Here is a 23948-nt window from a genome sequence, read left to right as displayed (position 1 = left end):
TTGGAGAATAATAATTGCTTAACAAGCAGCTCCTATTAACTCGGAACTTGCAATGAAAAAGGTTCTATAACTATTTCAGTCTATATAATTGTCAACTCATAGCAATGAAACAGATCAGTTTCTTACTGTTCAATGTTATAAGATCAGATCATCAAAATTTATTTTAAAAAAAGAATAAAATATTTAACTGTAATTGATACTGTACACAATTCACAAAGCAGGTATATAACATCATAAAATACAAAAATAATAGTGGATATAACATTCATTCTATGCCCAACATCAAATAAATTATTTTGGTATTTCTTTATCTAATTTATAATCAATATGTAGCATTCACTGGCATCAAATAAGGTGCTGGCCATCAATTCATACAGTTATAATGAAGATTGGTTAAATTCATGGAAACTTGGGCTTTCAGTGCATCATAGGCAATATACCTTAAACACCAGTACTGCTGAGAAAGTATGCATTCAGTTAACCACCATGGGGAATACAGTGCTGGGCTAAACGTATCTTTGATTGAATCTATCAGACCTTCTTATGTTCTTCATAATTTCAACAGTAACTTTCCAAAAATTTGCACTATTGTACAGGAATACTTTTATTAGACTAATATAAAGACTACAGTTAAAAAAGCAAAAACAAAAAAGCCAGTTTGGTCTAGTGCAGCCCCCCGGGTCCATAAACCGCCAGAAACTGGGCTGCGCAAACAAGTGAAGCCCCATCCATGGAATGCAGGCAGCACACAAAACCACAGTCCCTCCAGCCCATGGAAAAACTTATCTCCATGGAACTGGTCCCTAGCGCCGAAAAGGCTGGGGGCCACTGGTCTAGCGGTTAATCTGAATCCAACTGGTTGACTTTGGACCGATCACTCTCTCTCAGCCCAGTCTATCTTATAGGTATGTTGTTGTGAAGAAAATAGGAGAAGCAAAGAGAACTAAGTATGTTCACTCTCTTGAGTTATTAATAAAATGTGATATTAAATGAACAAATAAACAAACAAACAAATCTTTTGAATCCTTTCCATTGGAAAAAATGAAAAATAAAACTGGGGATGGAGATAAAGGGAGGAACAGGAAAGTAGCCGAAAAGCCTAGAATTAATTATAGACTGTGAAGTCTGAGGAGAGAAAAATCAAATATTCAATATACAAAGTCAAGATGTGTACTTCATGTTCAATTCTGAAGTTCACAGCTTGGCTTCATATATTGGATATTTGCTTTTTATCCTCTCCTGCTTCAGATTCAAATCTGAAATGAACTTTAGATCTGAGATAGATCAAGTGTACTTTTCCTGTTGCAATTCTATAAACTGCACATTAGGGCAATTATGAATGTATGATAATTTTAATGTGATTGTGTGAAATATAAAATAAATAGCAAGCAATAACAAAAAATAAAGCTAGGTTTACAAAATATAAATATAAGTGAATCATAAGCTTTGTTGCTCTAGATCGGAAGGTGAAGTGAATTAACCAATTGTAAATCTTTAGCTCATATGAGTTCCAGGCATACTGTTAAGCAAACAAGCAATTATCACCCATTCATCCACAAAAATGTGTTGCAATATTATTCACCACTGCTTTGGCAGATAAAATTTACAGCATTCATATTCCATTCTGTTGCTTCATTTATTAATTGAGTCAGTTTTTAAACCTGAAGAAATAACTTATTTTATGTTTCATCTTAGAAACTTGGGTGAAACTCTATACTGTAAAGAACATGAGTTCGTTTTGTTTGGCCATAAACCATGTCCTTTATTTTAAAACTTTTTGTTGTAGAGAGTTTTGGCTCACCTCCTCCCCACACTGACTCCTGTAAAGATTATCGAGGAAATCATCTAGGAAAATTCCTTGACATCGATAATAGAAAGCCCCTAATGAGGTTTCAGTGTTATTTTTCTTATCACTAAGTTCCAGGGTACTTTTTTTTTTGAGGAAGCTTGTAATTTAGGTGCTATGAGGTCTGCTAACTATATGGACAATTGCCCAATATTTCAATTTTCCCAGTGACTATCTGTAACAATTATAATTATGTTCCAAGGACATTTCTGATCCATCCATCCATCTTATCTACCTTGGCAGTTATCTTTCCTTCTATTTTTGTCAGTCTTACCAATCATTATTTTTTTTCTAGCCTATCATAAACCCACATTGTACATGCAAAGTATCTACTTAATGGACTGTTGTGTCTGGGAAGCAATTAGTCTTCGTTTTCGTTGGACAATGAACAGAATAGTTCTTTTTGCAATCTATAAGACTCTTAGTAAAGATTTCCAGATTCCCGAATTTGAAGAGGCATGTTTTCTTTTTCTCTCTTGATGTTCAACTTTCACAGTACTTTACAACTGGAAAAACCCACTGCTTTAACTATTTTGATCTTTGGTTGTCAGAGAAATATCCTTCTACTGCACAATTAATTTAAGCTCAATACAGTCTTATATTCTTATTCTTATATTGCTTTCTAAGTTAATTAGATGATATGCAGTTTTATCTTACCCTTTCCTGAACTTTCCTGAACCATTCTGCTTACACTAGCTTCTAGTTCATTATGAAGGCTCCTTGGATACAAAATAAATATGAAAAGCATGAACAAATGTTAACGCTGCCAAACCAAGGGAATTAAGAATACCTATTCTTTCAGGAGGAATGCAACCCAAAACAGGAATCAATCTAGCTTCTGAATCAACAGTCACTTCATCTTATTATTATCAGGCTTGTGTTTGTTTCTTCTCTTCCAAACGCTTACTGTTTTCATATATTCGGTTTAGTCTTCCTTTACCATACTACTGGGTATCAGCAGCCTCCTGATACCTCATCCCATGTTAATGGATGACTTCTTTCAGCAGCTTCAGGTAGATGTGAAATAGTATGACAGCCATGCCATATCATGGAGAAAGCTAGAGAATTCCAGAAAAACATCTGCTTTATTGACTATGCTAAAGCCTTTGATTGTGTGGATCACAACAAATTGTAGCAAGTCCTTAAAGAGATGGGAGTACCAGACCATCTTATTTGTCTCTTGAGAAACCTATATGCGGGTCAAGAAGCAGCAGTGAGAACTGGACATGGAACCACTGATTGGTTCAAAATTGGAAAGGAATCTGGCAAGGCTGTATACTGTTGCCCTGCCTATTTCTATGCAGAGCACATCATGAGAAAGACGGAGCTAGATGAATCGAAAGTTGGGATTTTAAGATTGCCAGGAAAAATATCAACAACATCAGATATGCAGATGACACCACTCTAATGGCAGAAACTGAAGAGGAACTAAAGAGCCTCTTGATGCAGGTGAAGAAGGAGTACAAAAGTTGACTTGAAACTCAACATTAAGAAAACTAAGATCATGGCATCCGGTCCTCTCAATTCCTGGCAAATAGATGGGGGAAAATGGTGGTAATGACAAATTTTATTTTCCTGGGCTCCAAGATCACCACAGATGGGGACTACAGCCAAGAAATTAAAAGTCACTTGTTGCTGGGGAGGAAAGCTACAGTAAATCTAGACAGCATACTAAAAAGCAGAGAGATCCCCCTGCCAACAAAAGTGCGTATAGTCAAGGCTATGGTTTTCCCAGTTACAATGTATGACTGTGAAAGATGGACCATAAGAAAGGCTGAGTGCCAAAGAATTGAGGCCTTTGAATTATGGTGCTGGAGAAGATTTCTGCAAGTCCTTTGGAATGCAAGACAATCAATCCAGTCAGTCCTAGAGGAGATCAATCCTGACTGCTATTTAGAAGGCCAGATCCTGAAGATGAAACTCAAATACTTTGGCCACCCAATGAGAAGGAAGGACGCACTGGAAAGAGCCTAATGCTGGGAATGATTGAGGGCAAAAGAAGAAGGGGACGACAGAGAATGAGGTGGCTGGATGGAGTCACTGAAGCAGTAGGCATGAGCTTAAATGGACTCCAGAGGATGGTAGAGGACAGGAAGGCCTGGAGGAACATTGTCCATGGGATTGTGATGGGTTGGACACGACTTAGCAACTAACAACAAATGACAGAAAGGGCAGAGCAATAGGGCATTCAATAAAGGAATCACCAAGGGCTCAACTTTTCTTTCTTCCCTAATTCTGGCAACAGTTGCTCAAGAGTGATCAGCCACTGAAAAATGGTGCTCCTTTCTAAATCCTTGTATAGTACAACATAGCATCTATATATCACAATGTGAAAAGGCCAACAAGACAAAGTGCAATCTAAGTCCTACTGTGATCAACAAGAATAACCAATATAGTTTTCATCTGACACCCAAGCCTCAATCCAGACTGAAAAGGGTCTCTCTTCATCCAAGAACTCCTGTGGCTACAGCCCTACCATTTAATAATTTTCTCCCCAAAAGTGATAATTTAAATAGTGGTAGTTCTGTAGAATGATAGATGTCTAGAAATAAGTTGAAGAAGCATCCATGAGAAAGAGGTGTGCCATTGCATCTTTAAGCCTGGTGACATTCATTCCAGTCAAAGAGGCATTCAACAAACCTAGCTCCTCATCTCTTCCTTATTCACTTCATCAAGATCTATAGACTCACACGAATCCCAGAAAACATTAAAGATACCAACCGCATTATCTCTTTGGCCTTCAGGCCTGTCCAATTGAGTAAATATGATGATTGTACTCCAAAATGCTTAGCAAAAAGATTATTGTTCTCTCTATATCCACTAATTCTAATAATGATTACCTGTTGTTCACAGGGATATATAAGCAAGGCACATATTTAGTTATATCATTTTAAAATATCATTGCCACTCCAATTTTAAGTTTCATATTCTAGTTCTTGCAATATATATATATATGTAAATGCCTCCCCTCCCTTGGTACACTTACTCTCACATTCCCAAAGCACCATATTTTACAGGTATATACTTCTTTGGTTTGTGCTTCCATATTCCATGCTTCAACTGCAAAGGAACTCTTCTTTTAGTGTAGACAGTATCAATGACCAGCCTTTTTAGTGATCTGGACTATTGCTTCCAGGCCTATTTATAAAAATTCAGTTTTTCTATCTTTTGACATGGAGAGATAATCATCTGGCACCAAAAGTTTCTATATATTTTCAGCCCTGTCTATATGGGGTGTATGCGGGGAGGGGGTTGACAACAGTACAAAAGCTGTCAAAACATCTCTATTTGCCTTTTGAGTTCCTCCAGATTTCAGTTTAGAGTTCCCTTTAAGTGAATTGGCTTCCTTCATGCCTTCAATGCCTCACCTGCTCTCATTCTGTCAATTGTACTTATAGTCCCTGTTCCTTTATGACCTTAGCAGTAAGGGAGACCCAACCAAGAGTTCCTTCTGGGATGATGCTGGGTGATGATGATACTGATGATATGCAAATGAAGTGATGCTTTGGGGAACTTTTTTTTTTTTTAAATAACCAGTTTCAGTCATGACATGGCAGAGGATTACAACATACTCCAGCACATGACCTATTCGAAACATCTGGTTTTTAATGTTTTTTTTTAAAGCTTAATATAATCTGTCTCAGGGAAAGTGGTAGGAAAATAAACCTGTCTCTATCATTTTGCCTTTGCTGGAGAGCAAAGACAAGAACATGCTGACACAATGCTGCTATTCTCCCTGTATTCAGTTGTTTTAATACAAGATTTTAGCATGTCCTGGGAACTTGCAGGTTTATTAAGGTCATTTGTGGAAGCTTAAACTAAATATCTGTTTACTGTATTTGAACATCAGTTTGACTCCATGGAGTAAAAGTGTAATTCAGACAGATTTCCTACTGACAGGAACTTTCCATTGGCTTTAGCCAATATTCATGAAAGCAAACTATATGCCACCAAGTTACATGCATCACATATTTCTCATCCAACCTTCTTTTGGCTCTTTATTTTACATATGAATTGTATGTGTATTATGCCTATATTAATACAGGCTTAATAACCCATAAAAAACAAGGTCACTTATGAATAAATAAACTTCATTCTACTCTTATCTATATAATTTGCTGGCATTACAATGTTGTTATAACTTTTTAAGACATATATGTAATGATTGAGAGTTGATAGAATATTCCTATACAATTTTTTAAAACCGAAATAATTATAAATAGCAAAATCCTATTGTAATACAGTCTTCTCCTATAAATATTTTATATTTTTATCTTTTTAAGATAGGAACATCTTCATTAGAAGTAAGCTTGCTGACTGATTAAGCTCATTGCAGTTACCAAATATAATTAGGCCCATGTTTTGCTACATGTTCAAATGTCTGCTGAGAAAAAGGTGATCTAGTTAAAATACATAAATATTGAATCATATGCAAAGCATTCTCAGTAGAAAATATTTTGAGCCCAACATGTGTTATCTAAGCTTGAAACAGTTGTTCCAAATTTGAAAACAGCTTTTCTCACCTTACCAGAAGCCTTCCAATGCTATTATTGCTTTGCAAAATGGGATTCTTCCTTGTGGAAGAAAATGAGTGTTTCTTATACGATAATATCATTTTTGCTTGAACTTTGAAAATCAACTCAAGCATTTTTAAATTTGTGTTTTGAATTAACTTCTTGAACCGTTGTCATCTAGCTTTTTCCAAAATACTCGGTTCTATTTAACTTTTTCAAACGCACGCTCCTTCACACGCACGCACACACACATGGAAATTGTACTCAAGTATTGTTAAAATTATATCCAGCCTATTTTAAGGCTTAGAATAGCAATAAACTGTCATATCGGTCCTTATCTGTGAATCATATCTGGGGTGTTGCGCAGGCTTGTTGTGACTTGCCTCCTGCTAAGCAAGATTTCCCCACAATTTTGTTCTCTGAAGCACATCGTCGGGTGGCGGGTATCAGAGAGAGAGAGAGAGAGAGAGAGAGAGTGTGTAAAGGGATTTTGCTCCATCCAAAAAGCGCAACGACACTGTGGCGTCAGTTTGATACCGCCAAGTTTGTGAGCGGTGCGTGTTTATGCTGGAGTGGTGGGAAATACTGTAATGTGTACTCTTCTGTGTATTTGGAAAAAAGAGCGAGCGCCCAAATTCAGCCTCGCTTCCCGTGCTCTCAGAGCAGGGAGCCCGCCAGGACGCCTCTACACACAGGCTTGCTTTGTTGCTTTTGTCGAGAAGCCCACTGCCCAAGGGCACCATCCTCCGTTGTCGTAAAACAGCGAAAGGAGTCAAATGGAAGGAGAGCAGGCCGGCCGGCACGCCCCTCTTGCTGAAAGTTGGGCAAGGAAGGATTGGCGGCATCACCTGGAAATGCAAGGCGAAGAGAATTTGGGGCTAGCGGGGAATTGACGGGGGGTTCGGTCACAGGGCTTCAAGCAGGTACTAACTTGAGGGAGGCTGTCGGCAACGCGAGGGCTTGCCGAGCCCCGCCTGGCCCGAGGGAAATGCTAGAATTGGTTTTGAGGGTTGTGGAAAGTGAGGCGGGAACCGGGAGAAGAGGCAAATGCGAGCGTCTGTGAGAACGAGACATGTAGATAGCTATGTTCTGCAGGGCTAGACTGTGCCACGTGTGTGTGTGTGTGTGTGTGCGCGCGCGTTTGTGAGTGTGTGTGAGACAGCCTATGTGTGTGCGCGCGTGTTGCAGCTGCTTGTCCCCGCAGGCTGGGGAATAGCTGTAGATTTGCCTTTTGGCTGCGGGCTGTGTGGGCTTTGCTAGTCCTATGTTATTCGTTGCTGGCTTCCTTCGGCTTACCATCGCCAGCTAGGAAACGGGCAGGTTTTGCTTCTTTTGTAGAGAGCCCGGGTTTACTCGCAGGCTTCGGTTCCCTCCCGATCTGCAGCAACGGCGGCCGCTCGGGGTGCGACGGAGAAACCTCTGGGGATCTTGATCGACTCTCCCCTTTGGCTTCTCTTTTCGGACGAACCAGCCGCTGTCTTGCGTGATCTGCCGCCTTCGACTCCCAGCTGCAGCCTGCCGCGTCTGGCTGCTCTTCGAAGACCGCTCGATGCCTTCGCCGTGAACTCGAGGAGGAGCGAGATCGGCGCGCCTGGTATGCAGTCGGAGTAATCCTCTTTTTTGGGGAGGGCGGAGGGTTGGTGGGATGGTCGGAGGGAGGGGGCGGTAGGAGAGTCGTTCCGAAGTGATGGTGATCCGAGAAGTTTCTCCTTTGCTGGCTACAACTCCGAACCGCTGATTTGGGGGCTGCGAAATATGCCGTGTTTCCGCGCCCGGCTGCCAGAATTCAAAAGGGAGGAGCTGCCTTGTTCAGTGTAGCTACCTGCCCCCTTTCTTCTCCCGCTCTCCTGGTGGGTCTCACCTGCTGCTGCCGCCGCCGTTACTACAGCTGCTCTCTTCCCAACCCATCCCTTTGCTTCGGTCGCCGGTGGAAGTGGAGTGGGGAGCCCTTCTTCCCTGCGTCCCTAAGCAATGAGCGTGCCGGGGTTGCCGTGCTGCTCTTCGGGCATCACTTAACGGACGGCAGCTGGCACCGTACCGAGGCTGGGGTAAGTGAATGTCAGTCTCTTTGAAGCGGGTGCTTGCACGGGCCAATATAAAGTAACCCCATGCACTACAATACGATGAAGCAGCTGTACCTATTTTGGTGAGGTCTTTCCGCACCGCCATTCCACGCTTCCTTCCCAGTTCTCCCTTCTGTTTCCCCACCCCATTCATCACACAGCAGCCACCGCCACTGGGAGCGCGCGGCCCCTTTAAGAGCCCAGCTTTGCCTCCCGGTAGCTGAAGGTCATTAAACACAAAAGCTCTCCAGCGCTGCGGTCCAATATAGCGCATGCGCCCTGCCCGAGGACTGGCAGGGAGACGGCAATATGGCGAGAATGCCTGGCAGCGGCGGCGCCAGCGGAGATTGGAGCACCGGGGGCGGTAGCGGTGGTGGCGGTGCAGGTGGTGAGCACAATGCGGGGGACCGGCAGCCCAGCCGGGGTGGCCCCCACCGGCTTCTCCACTATTGCAGCGCCGGAGAGGACGAGGACGGGGAGGACGAAGATGAGATACAGGAGGTGCAGATAACGGGGGACGAGGAGGGCGCCGATGGGGGAATCCTGCTGCTGGACGACGACGAGGAAGAAGAAGACGTGATGATGGGACTTGCATGGGACCCTGAGGAGGAGCCGGGCCATATGATTCGTATGGACCAAGGCTCCAGGGCTCTGCTGGATAAAGCTGCGGCTGCTGTTTGCAGCGTCAGGGGCCGCCTCGGAGGGGTCAGGAGAGGGGGCACAGGGGCCATCGGGGCCGCTGCAGGTGGCGCCCCCTCAGTGCCGGTGAGCGCCCGCGGTATGGCCACTTCGATCGTTAGCAAAGCGGTGGCACCACTTGCCGCCGAGGACTCTGACCCGGAGGCGGAGTTGCTCCTGCAGCGCCCCGAGCGGGCTCGGCTGAGCGAGAACACGCGCTTGGCCACCCGCTACGCGGTGCGCATCTTCCGCGAGTACCTGAGCGAGAAAGCCCAAAGCCCCCACTTCGAGACCATGGACAAGGGGGCGCTGTGCCGCGTGTTACGCTCCTTCTACGCCGAGGCGCGCTCCAAGAGCGGGCAGCTCTACTCCAAGTCGTCGCTCATCAGCATCCGCAGCTCCCTCAACCGCTACCTCAATGAACCTCCTTATTGCCGCACCCTCGACCTCACCAAGGACCCGGAGCTGCGCGCCGCTAATCTGACTCTGGCCGCCGTCATCCGGAAGCTGGAGGAGCAGGGCGCCGGGCCGGTGGTGCAGAAGCAAGCCATTACGCGCGCTGACCTTCGGAAGCTCTACACGTGCAACGTGTTCAGCACGCAGAGCCCCTTCGGGCTCCTGAACAAGGTCTGGTTCGAGACGTGCATGTACTTCTGCACGCGGGGCCGCGAGAACCAGCGCGAGCTCGAGGAGGACTCCTTCGGATTGGCCATGGACGAGGACGGGCGCAAGTTTGTCTACTTTAAGGCCCTGGGGCCGTATCATAAGTCGCGCTCGTCGTCTTGGAGCAAAAAGCGCGCCGAGAACAGCGACGAGGAGAATTTGCCGCGCATGTACGAAACCGGCACGGAGTTCTGTCCTTACGCCAGTTTTGTGAAATACTTGGCGAAGCGGAACCCGCTCTGCAAGGCCTTTTTTCAGCGACCGCGGGACCACTGCAGCGAGGGCGACGTCACCTGGTACGAGAACAAGGCCATCGGCAAGAATCTGCTGGGCACCCGCATGCAGATGCTCTCCAAGGCGGCCAAGCTTTCCAAGACTTATACTAACCACTGCATCGGCGCAGTCTCTATCGCCACCCTCAACAGTATTGCAGGCATCGGCACCAAGCTGTCCTCAGGGGCCGCCGGCGGAGGAGGTCTCAACGGCAGAGCCCGCCTCCCGCCCGTTCCCGCCAACAACACTTACGTTCTGCCCAAGGACGGCGACAACCACCCAAGCGTGAAGGCCGAAGCGGCGGCTGTTCTGGTGCCGACTAAGCGCTCCCATGAGGCCATGTACGATGCCGGGGGCGGGGCCGCGGTAGTGGGAGATGCCTGCGGCCTTTCCTCGTCCCCCAAAAGACTTTGTCTCAGGCCTGCGGAGCCCCTCGACACAGCCGCCGTGGTGGTGGTCTCGGTGAAACATGACCCTTTGCCTCTCATACCTGAAGCCAGCGGGCCGAGAAGCACTAGCTCTCCCACAGTCATTTCACCTGCAATGATTTCCCCTACACAGGTAACCAAAAAGAAAATGCCTCTTCCTCCCCCCCACCCATAATTCACACCTTTTTTCTCCTTAGGTTCGCCAGTTGGTTTCACGAATTTTTTTCCCCCCACAGTAGCTGGCTCTTGAGTTTGCCCTTGATTTCAAGCAGGCTTTTTGGAGTATCCGCTAAAGCAACTTTGGGAACTTTACTAGTTTCCTTCATCTCTTGTGATGGCAGTATTGATTCACTGCTTTTAGCATTAGGTATCATGAAACTTTTTTTTATTATTATATATGGCCCATCTGATGATGAAGAAAAGACTTGGGAAGTCTGGAATCTTTGCCAGAAAGAATCATCCAACTTTGTGTACATTATGAGAAAGTTATGGAAGTGGTAGCTATTAGAAAATTTACTTTTTTTTATAAATTTCAGAAATGGGAAATATTTCAGAAAATTTGAAGATCTTACTGGATCTGTACAGAGCCTTGTCAAAATGTCAACAAGCTATTTCAAGCTATGAAATTGAGCAAACTGGTTAGTTCTCCACTTGTAGTAGCTGGTAATATGATTTCAAATTTTGAAACCCCTTAGTTAATTTGTCAAGAGTCATTGTTAGTTTTTTATAAATGGAGTATACAAGTTACTTTGAAGAATTATGTTAAGTAATTTGATTTTAATCAAATTAGTTCTTGTAGGATCAAGTTGCACAGTTCTTTGTAGACCCATAAAGTAACTTTAAAAAATCAGAATCATTGCAGTTGATTCTTCCAATTATCAATGATCTGGGCTTCATTGTTAATCAAATTCAACTGAGCTTTAAAAGAGCTGTGCTCTGTGGATACAGGTATATAACATGTCAGAACAATTTGCAGAGTAGAAATACCAGTTTTGTACAAACTGATCCTTTCAGAGGAGTTTGCCAGCTAATCAGCTAGCCTGAAGGCTGACTGAAGAAAGCCTTTTTGTGAATGGCTGCATCAGCATCTGTCTGTGAAATACATGTGACCTCTCTGTTCAGTTTGGGGCCACTTAAGTAGAGTATTGTACTTTGGCCTCCTGGTTTGCAGCATACATTATTAGAAATCCACTGATATGTGGGTAAATTTGGTATATGAAATATTCTGTTTTTCTGCATAAAAGTATTTCAATTAATGAAGTTGTGGACAACTGAAAATATTTTTTCTCAGATTTTTGTTCTTGTGTTGCATATCTGCTAATAATGCAAAGGAAATCTGTTTCAAACAAGTATATTGAAATAAAAGTTTAGCTCCTTATTTTAAACCACTGATATTAGCAAGAGGTTTTTTTAACAGAGAATAATTTTTGCCAGATAATTTGTATAGATTTTAAACTAATAATTTATAATTACATTCCATAACTATAGCTAACTTGTCTAAAGTGAGTGATGTTTAAAGTGAAGTTTAGTCGGTGTTAATATGCTAACAATTTAAACCAGTAATTTCAAATAGAATAAAAGCATATGTTGTACTGTATTAGTAACTGCCCCCTGCCCCAATCTGCAACAATTCAACATTTAATGAGATTTATAGAGATTGCTTAATAATACTATAATCTTTAGGGATGAAGGTGATTTGCTTATTTGCCCATTCCTATAGAAAACTGTTTGGCAAGATTAACAAATGCTTAGTTTAGGGCATGGCAATGAGGTCTCATTTAAAATGCTAATTACCCACAATTAATTTGCCTAAATAACTGCAAAATCTGTTACATTTATATATAGCCTTAATAATTTGAGTACAAAAAATAAAAACAATAATAGAAACAGTAATAATAGATACATGTTCTCCCTTTTAATTTCAACAAGACAATGATCTTTTCATTGAGCATTAAAAGAAATAGACTGGTTCGGTTAATAGCCTTGAAGTATAGCCAAAGGCCAGCAACAGGTCATTAACAGAAAGTAATGACCTTGCCCATAATTGTTATCCTTAATTGTAAACTGCTTCGTTTTTAGGTCATAACTGAATTGACTTCATCAAGTATCATGCCACTGAATTCCCTGATTGACACACGTTGCTGCTCTCATGATAGCTTTGAGATATTGAAGGTCATAGAATGAAAGCTTTATTGACTGACAGTACTATGAAGATATACTTACTGCTGCTTATCATGCTACCTAGGTTTAATCAAAAACAGAATTAAAAGAGTAAATTGATCTGAAACCAGTAAAGGTAAACTTCACCCAGAGGTACTTGAATAATTTAATAATTGTCTAATTTATTATAATATTGGTATTGGTATTTAATTCTAACGTACCTATGCTATGATACATTCAATCAAATACATTATACTGAATTTGATGACTTTATACTATGTTTATGCATTAATCATTATGCCAATAGTTCTTATATAGAAATGATGGCCCTGATTTGTGAATGGTAATCAAACCATCATGATTTAACTGTATTGGGCATTTCAGAGCAAAGAAGAAAAAGCATATGGGCACGTTTACTGGATTCTTTCGCATTACCACTAAGTAAAGATAATGCTATAGTTTCTGGGAAAATGCAGTGGTTTCATGCATTACAATGTCTTCCACATATGTAATGTAGATTTATGAAATAGTCACCATTTGCAATTAGATTTAGTAGTCACTGCAATTATACCTGCACAGAGAAGCATGGCCAAAATGTACAAGATTTTGTAGATTTATGCAAATTTGCTATTATGTAGTTGATCATTTTTGCCCAAGAATTCACTTTATTTCAGAAAAAAACACTGTTATGCAATTTACACCAGCAAAGTTAATTTGCATCAAAGGTCTGGAAATTTGCCAAGACATCTTCCTGCCAAAAACACTTGAATAATTTCCAATACCAGGCTCCACATCCCTTTGTGCCCTTAGTCTCACACTTCTACCATTTGGTTTGAGTTGTTCTAATGATGTCCTGTTTCTGACTTATTTTTATACCTGTAATAGCCACTACTGTACTATTGCTATGAAGTCAGAGTGGCCATGAACATTTTGTCCAACCCCCATGCCCCAAAGGGAAAGGTTTTTTTATAAAAATAGAAACAAAGTTATTATTTGTTATTAAATTTGTTTGCTGCCCATCTCGCCTGAAAGCAACTCTGGGTTGCTTACAGTATTAAAAGTTGAATGTAATAAGTGGTATCAAGCATTCAGACAATATATTAATACAGGTGAATCTACCATGTGTGATAACAAATAATGCTAATATTTGTAGTGCCATGACCCATTCTTATCTCTTTATCTGCCGTAATCATTCATATTAAAAATCAAGCTGTAGAAAGATGGAGAGAATGTTTTTCATTATATATAACTAAGCATGAAAATATATTTGAGTAACATAATACTTAAGAATAAACCTTTTTAAAGCATATTTGTTAGCTTATTTTAATGCATTTGGGTTACAAAATTGATCTCATACCCTGCAATCTATTTTTAACTCCTGGTTCACTTCCTTGCTTTATGAAATCTGCTTTGTTCAAACATTTGGGAGACTAGCATAAAATAAAGGATGGTTATACCATAGTTTTTAAAACAGAACTTTTATTGCAAAACATAATTACAAACTTCTCAATAAGAAAGTACTGAAAGTTCAGAAGTCATGTGTTCTGACCTTAATAGAGCATTTTCCCTTATTCTTTCATGCACGAAGGGTGAGATGGAAATATCACATGACAGCAGCTGAATTTTGAAAAGGCATATTAAAATGTTTACTTTAATTTTAGATAAGCACAAAAAAATTCTAACATTTTAATTATTAAAAATCGTAAATTGGAGAAGATCTTGAGTTAAAAGCATTGCTAGGTATAGAAATCCATTAGAGTGATGTTACATCTTCCATGTGCTCTTATGATTGTTATAAATGATTGCTCCACTATTTGGCCCGCAAATGAAAGGAGAGAGCATGCTATTTCATCTTATTTGCCATAAATGTTTTTCTTGCTGGTTCAGAAGTAGCAGACAAGTTGTTTTGCTAGAATATTCCAATAATGCTTTATCATGTTGGGATCTGCATATAAGGAAAGAAAGTTTGCCCACGGTCATGAATATTTTACATTAACCATTTTACAATATTTGTCCAGCTTTATGTACCTGAAGGATGTTGAAGACAAGATCAGTATTAAAAGAAAAATTTAATAATTTTAAGTAACATATATAATACTATAATAGTTTTGTAACTATTTAGAAAACCAAAAACTCTTAAATTTCTATGAAAAGAAATGCTAAATGTGAGCTCGAAAAACTTCATTTGTAGTTCTATTTCATGGTACCATTTTATAAATTGTCCTAGTCTTCTTACTTATTTACTGATTATTATGGTTCATCACACAGACAGCTAGATGTTTAGATTTGGCATTTTTATCTACCTTCCTGGTACTTCCCAAGGACCTGGGACAGGCAAATGTGGATGTTTGATGGTATTAAATGTATCATTGCAGAATGTACTTTCTTTTGTCACAGTCATTACTATGATTTGTTACACAGTCAACCAGATGTTTAGACTAGATATGGAACCTCCATCAACCTATCAAGTCCTCCCCAAACACCTGGGGTATTGTCGCAAAAAGCTTTTCCAAGTAAAACTGCTTTTTGCAATTGACATAGCTATTTATTAAATTTATAACATGCTCAACTTCCAGTGATAATGGTAGTTACAAATAATTTAAAACATGAAAAACATGACAAAACAAGCAAAAAAGGGTGGTCACGGCAGGGTTAGAAACAAAAGAAAACAACCTAAATTAAAAGGAGGCTTCAGTCATCTCCACAAAGGCCTAATCTTGGGCTCCTTCTTCAGATTTTGAGGCCCCCTCAAAATACCACCATGGCAAAGGCCATTCATATCTCCAGGGGGTGGGCGGGGAGACTCCGTCCAGAAGCAAACACTGTGACAAAGAGTGTACACTTCTGGAGTCCCAATAGATGCAGTTGGAGGAATTTCAAGATCACTAACCCTGACAGACTGAATTGTGCAAGAAAACATTTTCTTACCTTAAAGATATACTTGTTCTAAATCTTTCAGCGAATGAAGAGTAGAGCTAACACCTCAATGAATTTTAGAAAGAAATAGCGAGCTAGTAAATGTTAAGAGTTAATGTATTTTGGTCTATGAATAACTCTGAAGTTTTGGTACTGTAATGTATTTTGACTAATTGAAACTTACAGGTGATTATGAAAGGCAACCACACATTGAGTATATTATAGTAAATTAATCAGCTATATGTGGAGTTTTTAAAAATATTATCTAAAGGGGCAGAGGTGATATTCTTTTATATTCTCTTTTAAGAGTATTTGTGATGATGAAGTTCAGCAGTATAGTGGTATGTGAACCATTCTAGTGTGTTATTATTTGAATCTTTTCACTTGTATTTCTTTTAAAATAATTTATTTGCAACTTCAGTCATAATAGTTCAGCATTTCTCTTTAAAAACGGATAAAACTTAATTTTGTATTGTTTTAAACTGAGACAATCTGTGGAACTTATCAGGTGTGCTGCAGTGACATTTCATAAATTACACTTTTTCAAATAGTTAAATAATTTACTACCCCAGTATACAAACATTAAAACTTCACAGACTAGCACGCTAGGTGCCTGAAAGCATTTGCCTATTAAATGAAGATTCTCTGCTTCTGCTGTAGAAAAATACTCTCTTTTGCTCAGTTCTTTTCACAGAGGCCAAGAGATCAGAAAATGTTCAGTTTTAATTGGTGAATTTCTATGACAGTAAGATGCCTTATTTTATGTATGGTCTAGAAATAAATGAGTGGCTAAACTCTTTGAAATGTGCCAACTGCTGAAAAAGCCATGAGCTGTAATTAAATTGAATGCAGGGTTATATTGTCTGCTTGCCTTGAGCTATAAACTTGATAACAAACCCTAGAATAGCAAGTATTGTGTTAGAAGTTGGTACGTAATTAGTTATGCAGTTTTCAATCACTTTGGAAGACTTGCCTTTTTTACTTTTTATTCTTTTTTCTTGCTTTTTGTAATATCAGAAATATGGTATTCTAGTCTTTTTCAAAAGGGAAGAGGGCAGTGAACATGGCTCTGAAATAGTAGTATGCCAGTTAATGTTTAATGGACCATATGTTGTTAATTCTGTGGAAGTGATGTCAGTTCAGTTTGGATTCTGTGTCATTTGAAGGAACTTATACCGGTACTTGAAGGAGGTTGTGATGTTTGAATACTGGTTTTGTAAAATAGTAGAACTTTCCTGCATTTATTATTTGTGTAATGCAGTAGCAGTTTTGTAAGACTGTTTCTTTAAATGGGGTGGTAGCATTGATGACATGAGTACATTTGAAAGAAAACCTTTCTTCCCAACCAATTTCATTATAGTAGGAAATATAATGTTACAAGAAAAAAATAGTCATGCAATTAGAGGAGTGGGAGCTGCTCAGTGTTGGATATAAGATGGGCGGCTATTCAGATGTTTGAAATACCTAACTCACATGGCATGCCCAGTGCTTTGGTGCATTACTCCTGTACACATGGAATTGTCATAAATCTTGAAGCCCCTTTTGTGAACAGAAACTCTCATGAATATATTTGATCTAAAACTGAGAAAAGGATGTAGACAGTTTTTGCCATATCTTCATGCAGATTCACTAACTGGAGGAATACTCCAAGCCTTTCAACAGAGATGGGCAAAGGCTGTCAACTAAAATTGTCCTCTTTTTGTCACTGACAACAATATCTTCTGCTCATAGATGCTTTTATTAGTAAAACAGATCTGGACATTCAGTTGTCCCTATCCAGCCTGCAGTGGTGGCGATGGGGGACAGTGGCAGGGCCGGGGCAGTGGCAGCCCTCCACAACAATCCCACTTTCTCATGTGGCCCTTTGGGAAATTGCCCACCCCGGCAGTAAAAGAATTTGGCATCCAGAATGCACTTGTACAGGTCCTGCACATCTTCACTGATCATACTTTGGGAGATAGATTTTGTAGTGAAGGAAGGCATGCAAGAGAAAGTAATGACATATGTAAGTAGGTTTCGGATTAAATTGCTTTTAACGCTGATGAGATTGCAATTCTACTTTTGATTGAATCATATTGTCTGGATACTGGAATTTTCCAGAATTAGCATTTGTTGCAATTTATAGCAATATCAAATATTAGGGCTGAGATCTTACGCTCTAGTTCTCTAACAGGATCAGCTCTGAATTAAAAGAGATGATATTATGACAGTAAAATGTGCTTAATGTACTGGCCTTAATGTTTATCTATGGTTCCCTGTGGGTGAACCCAAAACATTCAGTAGAGATAATTAACCATGAATAAGCATATTACATTAACTCAGTCTATACCTAGGCCATTGGTTCTTCTCACTAATCTTATCACTCAGTCATGTTGAAATTTCTCCCAAATTGGATATAATGAAGTTGTGACTCAAGATTTAGAAGAAATCCATTTAAAAATATCAATATAAAATAAGTATTACAAATTTAATTAGTTTTTTTGTATTAATTAGTAATTAATTGCCATGTTTTTCTTATTTCCAAACCTCTATGCATTTGTCTGTTCTGAGAAGCCCCTGGCTTTTAGCCTTTAATTGATTAAAAATTCCATTACAAATCATAGTAGCTAGCAGAGAGAGACTGTGGTGATTCATTAGGTCATATTATGTTTCATTATGCAAGTATAATTGAAACATGTTTTTATTTACTGTTTGAAGTAAATCATGTAGCATATATTGGTAGCCAAGTGTGAATGGTATGTATCATATTGTCCAGCATTTTTTTTTTAGTTCAGAGAAAAATTAAATTGTTAACAGTAAAAAAAAATCCTGCCTATTCTATTTCTGCTAATGTTCAAGAAGACCAGTGACTCAAAACTTTTACAGAAATGGATCTCTCTTAAATATAGATTTAACTACGTTATCCTTAGCTTTTGTGTTTGTGGGATATTATGTAAAATGATTTCTACTTCTTTTGACTTTGAGGAATGACCATCACATCTTAACTAAATTAGTGTCTACTATATTGAAGCACTATGGAAATTTTATAAATAAATGTTCTTATTGCATTGTGACACAATGCAGTTTGTCTGGTTTGGATTTAGCATAATGCCAGTATTTGGAATTGTGACCTGTTCCACAAATCATTAATAAAATCTTAGCCCAAACCTTGAATCCAGATAATGTATACAGTTAATATCTTGGCATAACTAGAACTTTATTCTAGTACATATTATGAATATTGGGTGAAATTGCTTGAATGCCTCTGCTCTTCCATAATTAGTTTTTCCAGTGTCTTGGATAGCTATGTACAGCAGTAAAACATATATAATATGGTTTAAAATGTGTTAAATGTTTAAATATATGTACATTTTATAAATGTACATTTTGTATAATATTTGCATAAATATTGTATAAATGTACAATAGATGCACATTTTATGTAATTCTTGATTTCATGCATGCTTGGGTATATTCTGTATAATAAATAAAATGATTCCATGGACAGTTGGCAAATACTAATGTGGCAAAAATGTTTAAAGGTGTGATTGGACTGCTCCAATATTATTTCCTTTGTACAGGAAAATGTGTGCATTGTTCTTGTGCATATGTGTGTGAAAAAAGTTGGCATCTGATTATTAGTTTTTGAACGAAAGCTATTGGGTACAACAAATACGTCATTTATTTATTATTTAATTGATGACATTTGCATGCATTTGTATGTGCACGTGCAACTTGTGTGTGTATACAAATTATGGAGTTGGCATTGTAGTGTTAGATCTCTCATTGCTAATATTCAGTTATTGATGAGAAAAAAGAGGATATTTTATATATTTAATCATGAAAAAGTAACATGTAATGGTTATTACACATATAATGTCATCTTGTCACTGTATATAATTCTGCATACTTTATCTAACATAACCTTTGTATTTGATGCCAACTTTATTGTATTATTTGGTCCAAATGAAGTTATACCTTAGTGATTATTGGATGTTTATGCCATTGTGTAACATACATACATTCCTTTGCTTGCTCTGGTTTATCTGACCCTCAATGATAATGGCTCTGCTTGGTAACAACAAATCTATTCTACACAATGTAAAGAGTCAGCAAATCACAGTTAAAAGCAGTTACATAACATATCCAATATAAGTGCATCACATTTTAAGGGTAGGAAAGTCTTCATGTATTCCACAAAGTCCTCTTGAATAGCCATATTTTTATAGCTGTTCAGAAACATCATAAAAGGGGAGTGCTCCAGATAGTCCAAGGGGGACGGAAGTTATCAGAAGGTTCGATCTCACACGTCTCAGTAAGTCAAGTCTGCCACTCAACTGGCAGAATCAACCCAGAGAAACAATCCTAGAGTCAGTGAGTCATGTTAGATTTTAAAAGCGCAAAACGATACCTTGAATTGCAGCTAATTTGGCAGATAGTACAGTTCTTTCTGTAGTAAAGTTACATAGGCAAATCAAGTCACACCATAATGATTCAGATCATTGCATACTCTACCAGCAAAAGCTTCCAGGTAGCCTTCAAAGCCATGTAAAATGCTTTGCAGTAATCCACATGCAAGGTGATAAGGGCAGAGTATCCTATTTTGCAAATTACTACAATTGGCACACAACGTGTAGTTTGTGCAAAACCTTACGGGAAGCAGGAAATGTAAGTTGGAATTAGTTAGCTTTCAAATCCATTGCCACTCCATTTGCTGGGATTAAGTTTTTCCATGTCCACATCCTAACAGTCTCTGTGCATCAAGCCAGGATTTCTTCTGCATTTCCTACTCAATCTGGTATGGGCATCTTCTGCAAATTGCTGATATAATCCTCAGTGAATGACTTCTTTTAGCTGCTTTATGTGGATGCTGAATAACAAGGAAGAAAATGGCCAAATCCTGCAGCTTCCTATACAGATAGTCTTCAACCTACAATCAGTCGCTTGGTGATTATTCAAAGCTCTGATGGACCTAGTTTGGGGGTATTTGTGATCTAGGTTCAGAGTTCCAAAAAAATAACTCCAGATACAAACAGTGCACAGAAATATCTTTCAGGGAAGATTCATCTACTTTTACCTGTAATTACTATAATTTATTTTATAGAATTGTGTTGATCAGGCAAGATGAATTAAGCTGGTTGAGTTGTTTAGAGAAAAATAATAGCTTCTGAGTAACTATTTTTTGTTTTTTGATAAGCTACATTCCTTGTTAAGTGAAGCAAGAGAAACCTTTTTGAGAATTTCAAGACTACTTGCAAATTGGTTCAATATATATTGTGGGTATGCCTTTGCATCTCATCTTTAGCTGTCTTCCAGGACTGCAGTAATTCCCCAAAGTATCTTGAACAGACTTGTAGACACCCAATTACTGATATATATTCCAATAAAAGCTGTAATTCGGGCCCACACAAATTATTTACTTAACTGAGCATAATCTATGAGTTATGTAGGATGCCATTATGCAGCAATCATATGCTCTTGCTACTTGCGTAGAACTGGAAAAAATAGAGAAATTTTCAAGTACCTGATAGGCCATAATCCAAAGGCTATTAAGTAGTTTCAGTTTGGTGTGTTACAAAGTAGAAGCTCATGTATGTGTTGGCTGCCTGACTCAGGAAAGTTTCCCAGGGAACATAAATGGTCTTGAGAGATTTATTTATTGAACTTTATTTTACACAATCGTCTTCCAACTATTTAGTAAACATAAAAAGTACACACTTTAAATACTTGATGTAATGAGCAATCCTATTGCTTTTCCAGACACATAGCACTAGAAAGGAGCCCCCACTGATTGGTTTAGAATTTGGAATCAGCTAGACTGCTGAGAGATCAGAAAAGGGTAGGTTAAGAAGGACAGGGAGTGAGCACACCTAAGAGCTGAATGCAATCAATAGTTGCTGGCAGCTCGTGACTCAGGTTGCTTTTGTACAGCCCAGGAAGACTCAACTATCTCAGTAATGGCCAGGAAGCCCCAGGCACCCCAGTCTAGTCCCAATCACAGTTACTCTCCACAGTGCACTCCATGGCCCCTGCAACCCTATGCTGCACGCTATTTGACCTTCACTCTCTTCTTGCTCCCACTGTTGGTGAGGTACGCCTGCCCTGATTTGCCCTGGCCCTTCATTTGCTTCATGAAGAAAATTCCATGTACAGCCTTGGCAAAGAAAGCCTTGTATGGTCAGCAGCCGCTTCACAAATGGTCAAGCCAGGCATTCTTGGTCAATAGAAGGAGCAAGAAAATGTCAAAGGTCAGTTAGGGTGATATAGACTGAAGGATGCAGGGGGCCAAAAGGGCATAAATGGTGGGAGATCAGTGGGTTGGGATAGTTTAGAATTATTTTTTATTGTGTTTAATAGATTAGGTACAACCCAGTACTATGCTTTTTGTTTAAAAGGTGCATTGATAGTTGATTTTGGCTGGAGGGAAAGGTTCCTATCTGCTACCTAAGACAGACTACTTTGCCTTCCAAAGCAGTAAGGTTCATCCAGCAATTTCTTTCTCCTAAGGCAAATCTAAATGTATACAGCAGGCAATGTAATATTACAAAGTGGGTGTATTTGGCAGTGAGGCTAGGTAAACTCAAAAATAGATATCACACATCTATGGTTTATTCAACCATGATTGGTAAAAGAGTTCAAACTGTAAAACAAAGTTCGTAAATGACCATAGCTGATATTAGGCAACATACTTGTTTAAAATGTAATGTGTTTATTCTGGGTTTAATTAAATGTTGTAAACCTAGCCTCAGTGATAGCAGATTTTGTGCTGTTTTGTATAAACCTAACAGTTTCCAGGATGTAAAATACAAAGTAGCAATAATTTTATATTCTTTGTAATGTCCTTGAGAATGAAGCAATATTTCTTCAGTGCTAAGAGAATAGCATTTCACAATTCTTTAACCTTAACAGTTTATGGTAAACAACATGATCAAGATTCCAAATGAAGTTTTCTACTGTAATAAAAATCCTTTTTCAAATGTGCTTCTTACAGTACACTTGTTTGCAGTAGCAGATCCACTGCTGTTACAATTCAGGCTAAAGAATAGAGCTGCTGATTCCTGTTGGGTGCCATAGAGTTCACTTGACCAACTTTTCATTCTGGCAGTTACAATAATTTTCCATTTACACAGACCTTTGCCTGGCCAACATCAGTCATTATTTCTGCACAATCACAGATTATTTTCTGCTTAATATTACTCAAAACAGGATAAAGGAAAGCTAATTGCTGAAGTATAAAATTCCCCCAAATTTGGTAACCTAGCCCGTTTTTTTGTAGCTTTTACAGTACTTTCTAATATATACACAGAACAAGTGACTAGAACACACCATTTATAAATCTATGAAGACGTTGTGAAATGTTATATTAAATTTTATCTTGAATTTTAAAGCACAATACATAGTAATGTATCTGGAAACTGAAAGGATACATCACATTGAGAAACAAATTGGTTTTATTGATAACAAAGCCTTGAGAGGAGGATCTACAATCCCTTTATAGAAGTAAACAAATTATGCTATGCAATTTTATACAGCAGCAAGATATTTGATTGGACGTAGACAAGTATTTGGATACAATAGATTGTCTAGTGAGGTCAAAGAAGCAATTAAGATATAATTGTGAGGTAATGGAGTAACACTACAAAGAGAATGAGGTTTTGAAAGAACAAAGAGGCAGTATTTCATGAACATTATTTCTAGGGAGGTAGCTGCCTTATTTTTTTCCTCAGCTTATCAGCATTCCTTAGCTGTCTAAATGTTTTATGACTGAACTTACTTGCCCTGGAAAAGTGTATTTGAGTTAAAGTCTTTTAGCTTGATCACCCAGATTCTCTTTCAGGATTAACTATTTGATCTAGGATAATAACCAAACACACTCTTTTTCTTAGAGAGCTGTGCAATATTCTGGAATTAATTTTCATGACTATTTTATCTTCTCTAAATATTTTGGAAATACAGTTCAAGACAGTATACAAGTACCTCGGCTCAAACACTCTTTCCTGCATTGTGGCAGTGAAATTAGTTTATGTCAGTAAAATGTGATACCAACTTGTCTTGATGCCTGTTGGATTTGCTTTTATATAAAAAATAAAAAAATTCCCCCAATTGTCAGTGACATAATTTGATTTTAGATTTTAGGTAACTAAAACATTAGAAGTAGCCATTAATTGGTTGAATTAAATAATGAAAACAATTTATTTTCTTTTAAAATTATTAATCATGTTAAAGGGAGGAAAACAGTGAACACAAACAGTAAAAAATAGTGACAATATTACAGAAAAAATGGGTTTTTGTATTACTCAAAAATATTTTTTCTTAATATCTTTAGATAAAAACATGATTCATCTATGTTATTTTTTAGGTAAATTATTAAACAAAATATTGATTAGTTTAGTAAATCTGGAACTAAGCCAAGTTGGAGAATAAACTAA

At 38.8% G+C, this 23948-nt stretch overlaps 1 protein-coding gene across 12 annotated transcripts in view; it reads left to right on the top strand.

Annotated features, from left to right (window-relative positions):
* KCTD1 (potassium channel tetramerization domain containing 1) overlaps positions 1–23948 on the top strand; it is a 91535-nt gene that overhangs the window by 26745 nt on the left and 40842 nt on the right. For 2 of the 12 annotated variants that reach the window (XM_026699265.2, XM_087931193.1), the window contains exon 1: positions 7497–7954. The exons of 3 other annotated variants lie outside the window; for them this stretch is intronic. Coding sequence is in view for 2 of the 9 variants with exons in the window: in XM_026699261.2 (XP_026555046.2) it covers positions 8733–10598 (1866 nt within the window). In the remaining 7 variants the exon portion in view is untranslated. 7 more of the 12 variants (XM_026699264.2, XM_087931192.1, XM_026699261.2 and 4 more) reach the window with 5 other exon arrangements.

Source organism: Pseudonaja textilis, chromosome 3 (genome assembly GCF_049901715.1).
Source record: "Pseudonaja textilis isolate UNSWEBS1 chromosome 3, rPseTex1.2, whole genome shotgun sequence".
Lineage (NCBI taxonomy): Eukaryota > Metazoa > Chordata > Lepidosauria > Squamata > Elapidae > Pseudonaja > Pseudonaja textilis.
The sequence above is the reverse complement of the archived record's forward strand: the minus strand, read 5'-3'. Positions and strand labels throughout refer to the sequence as shown.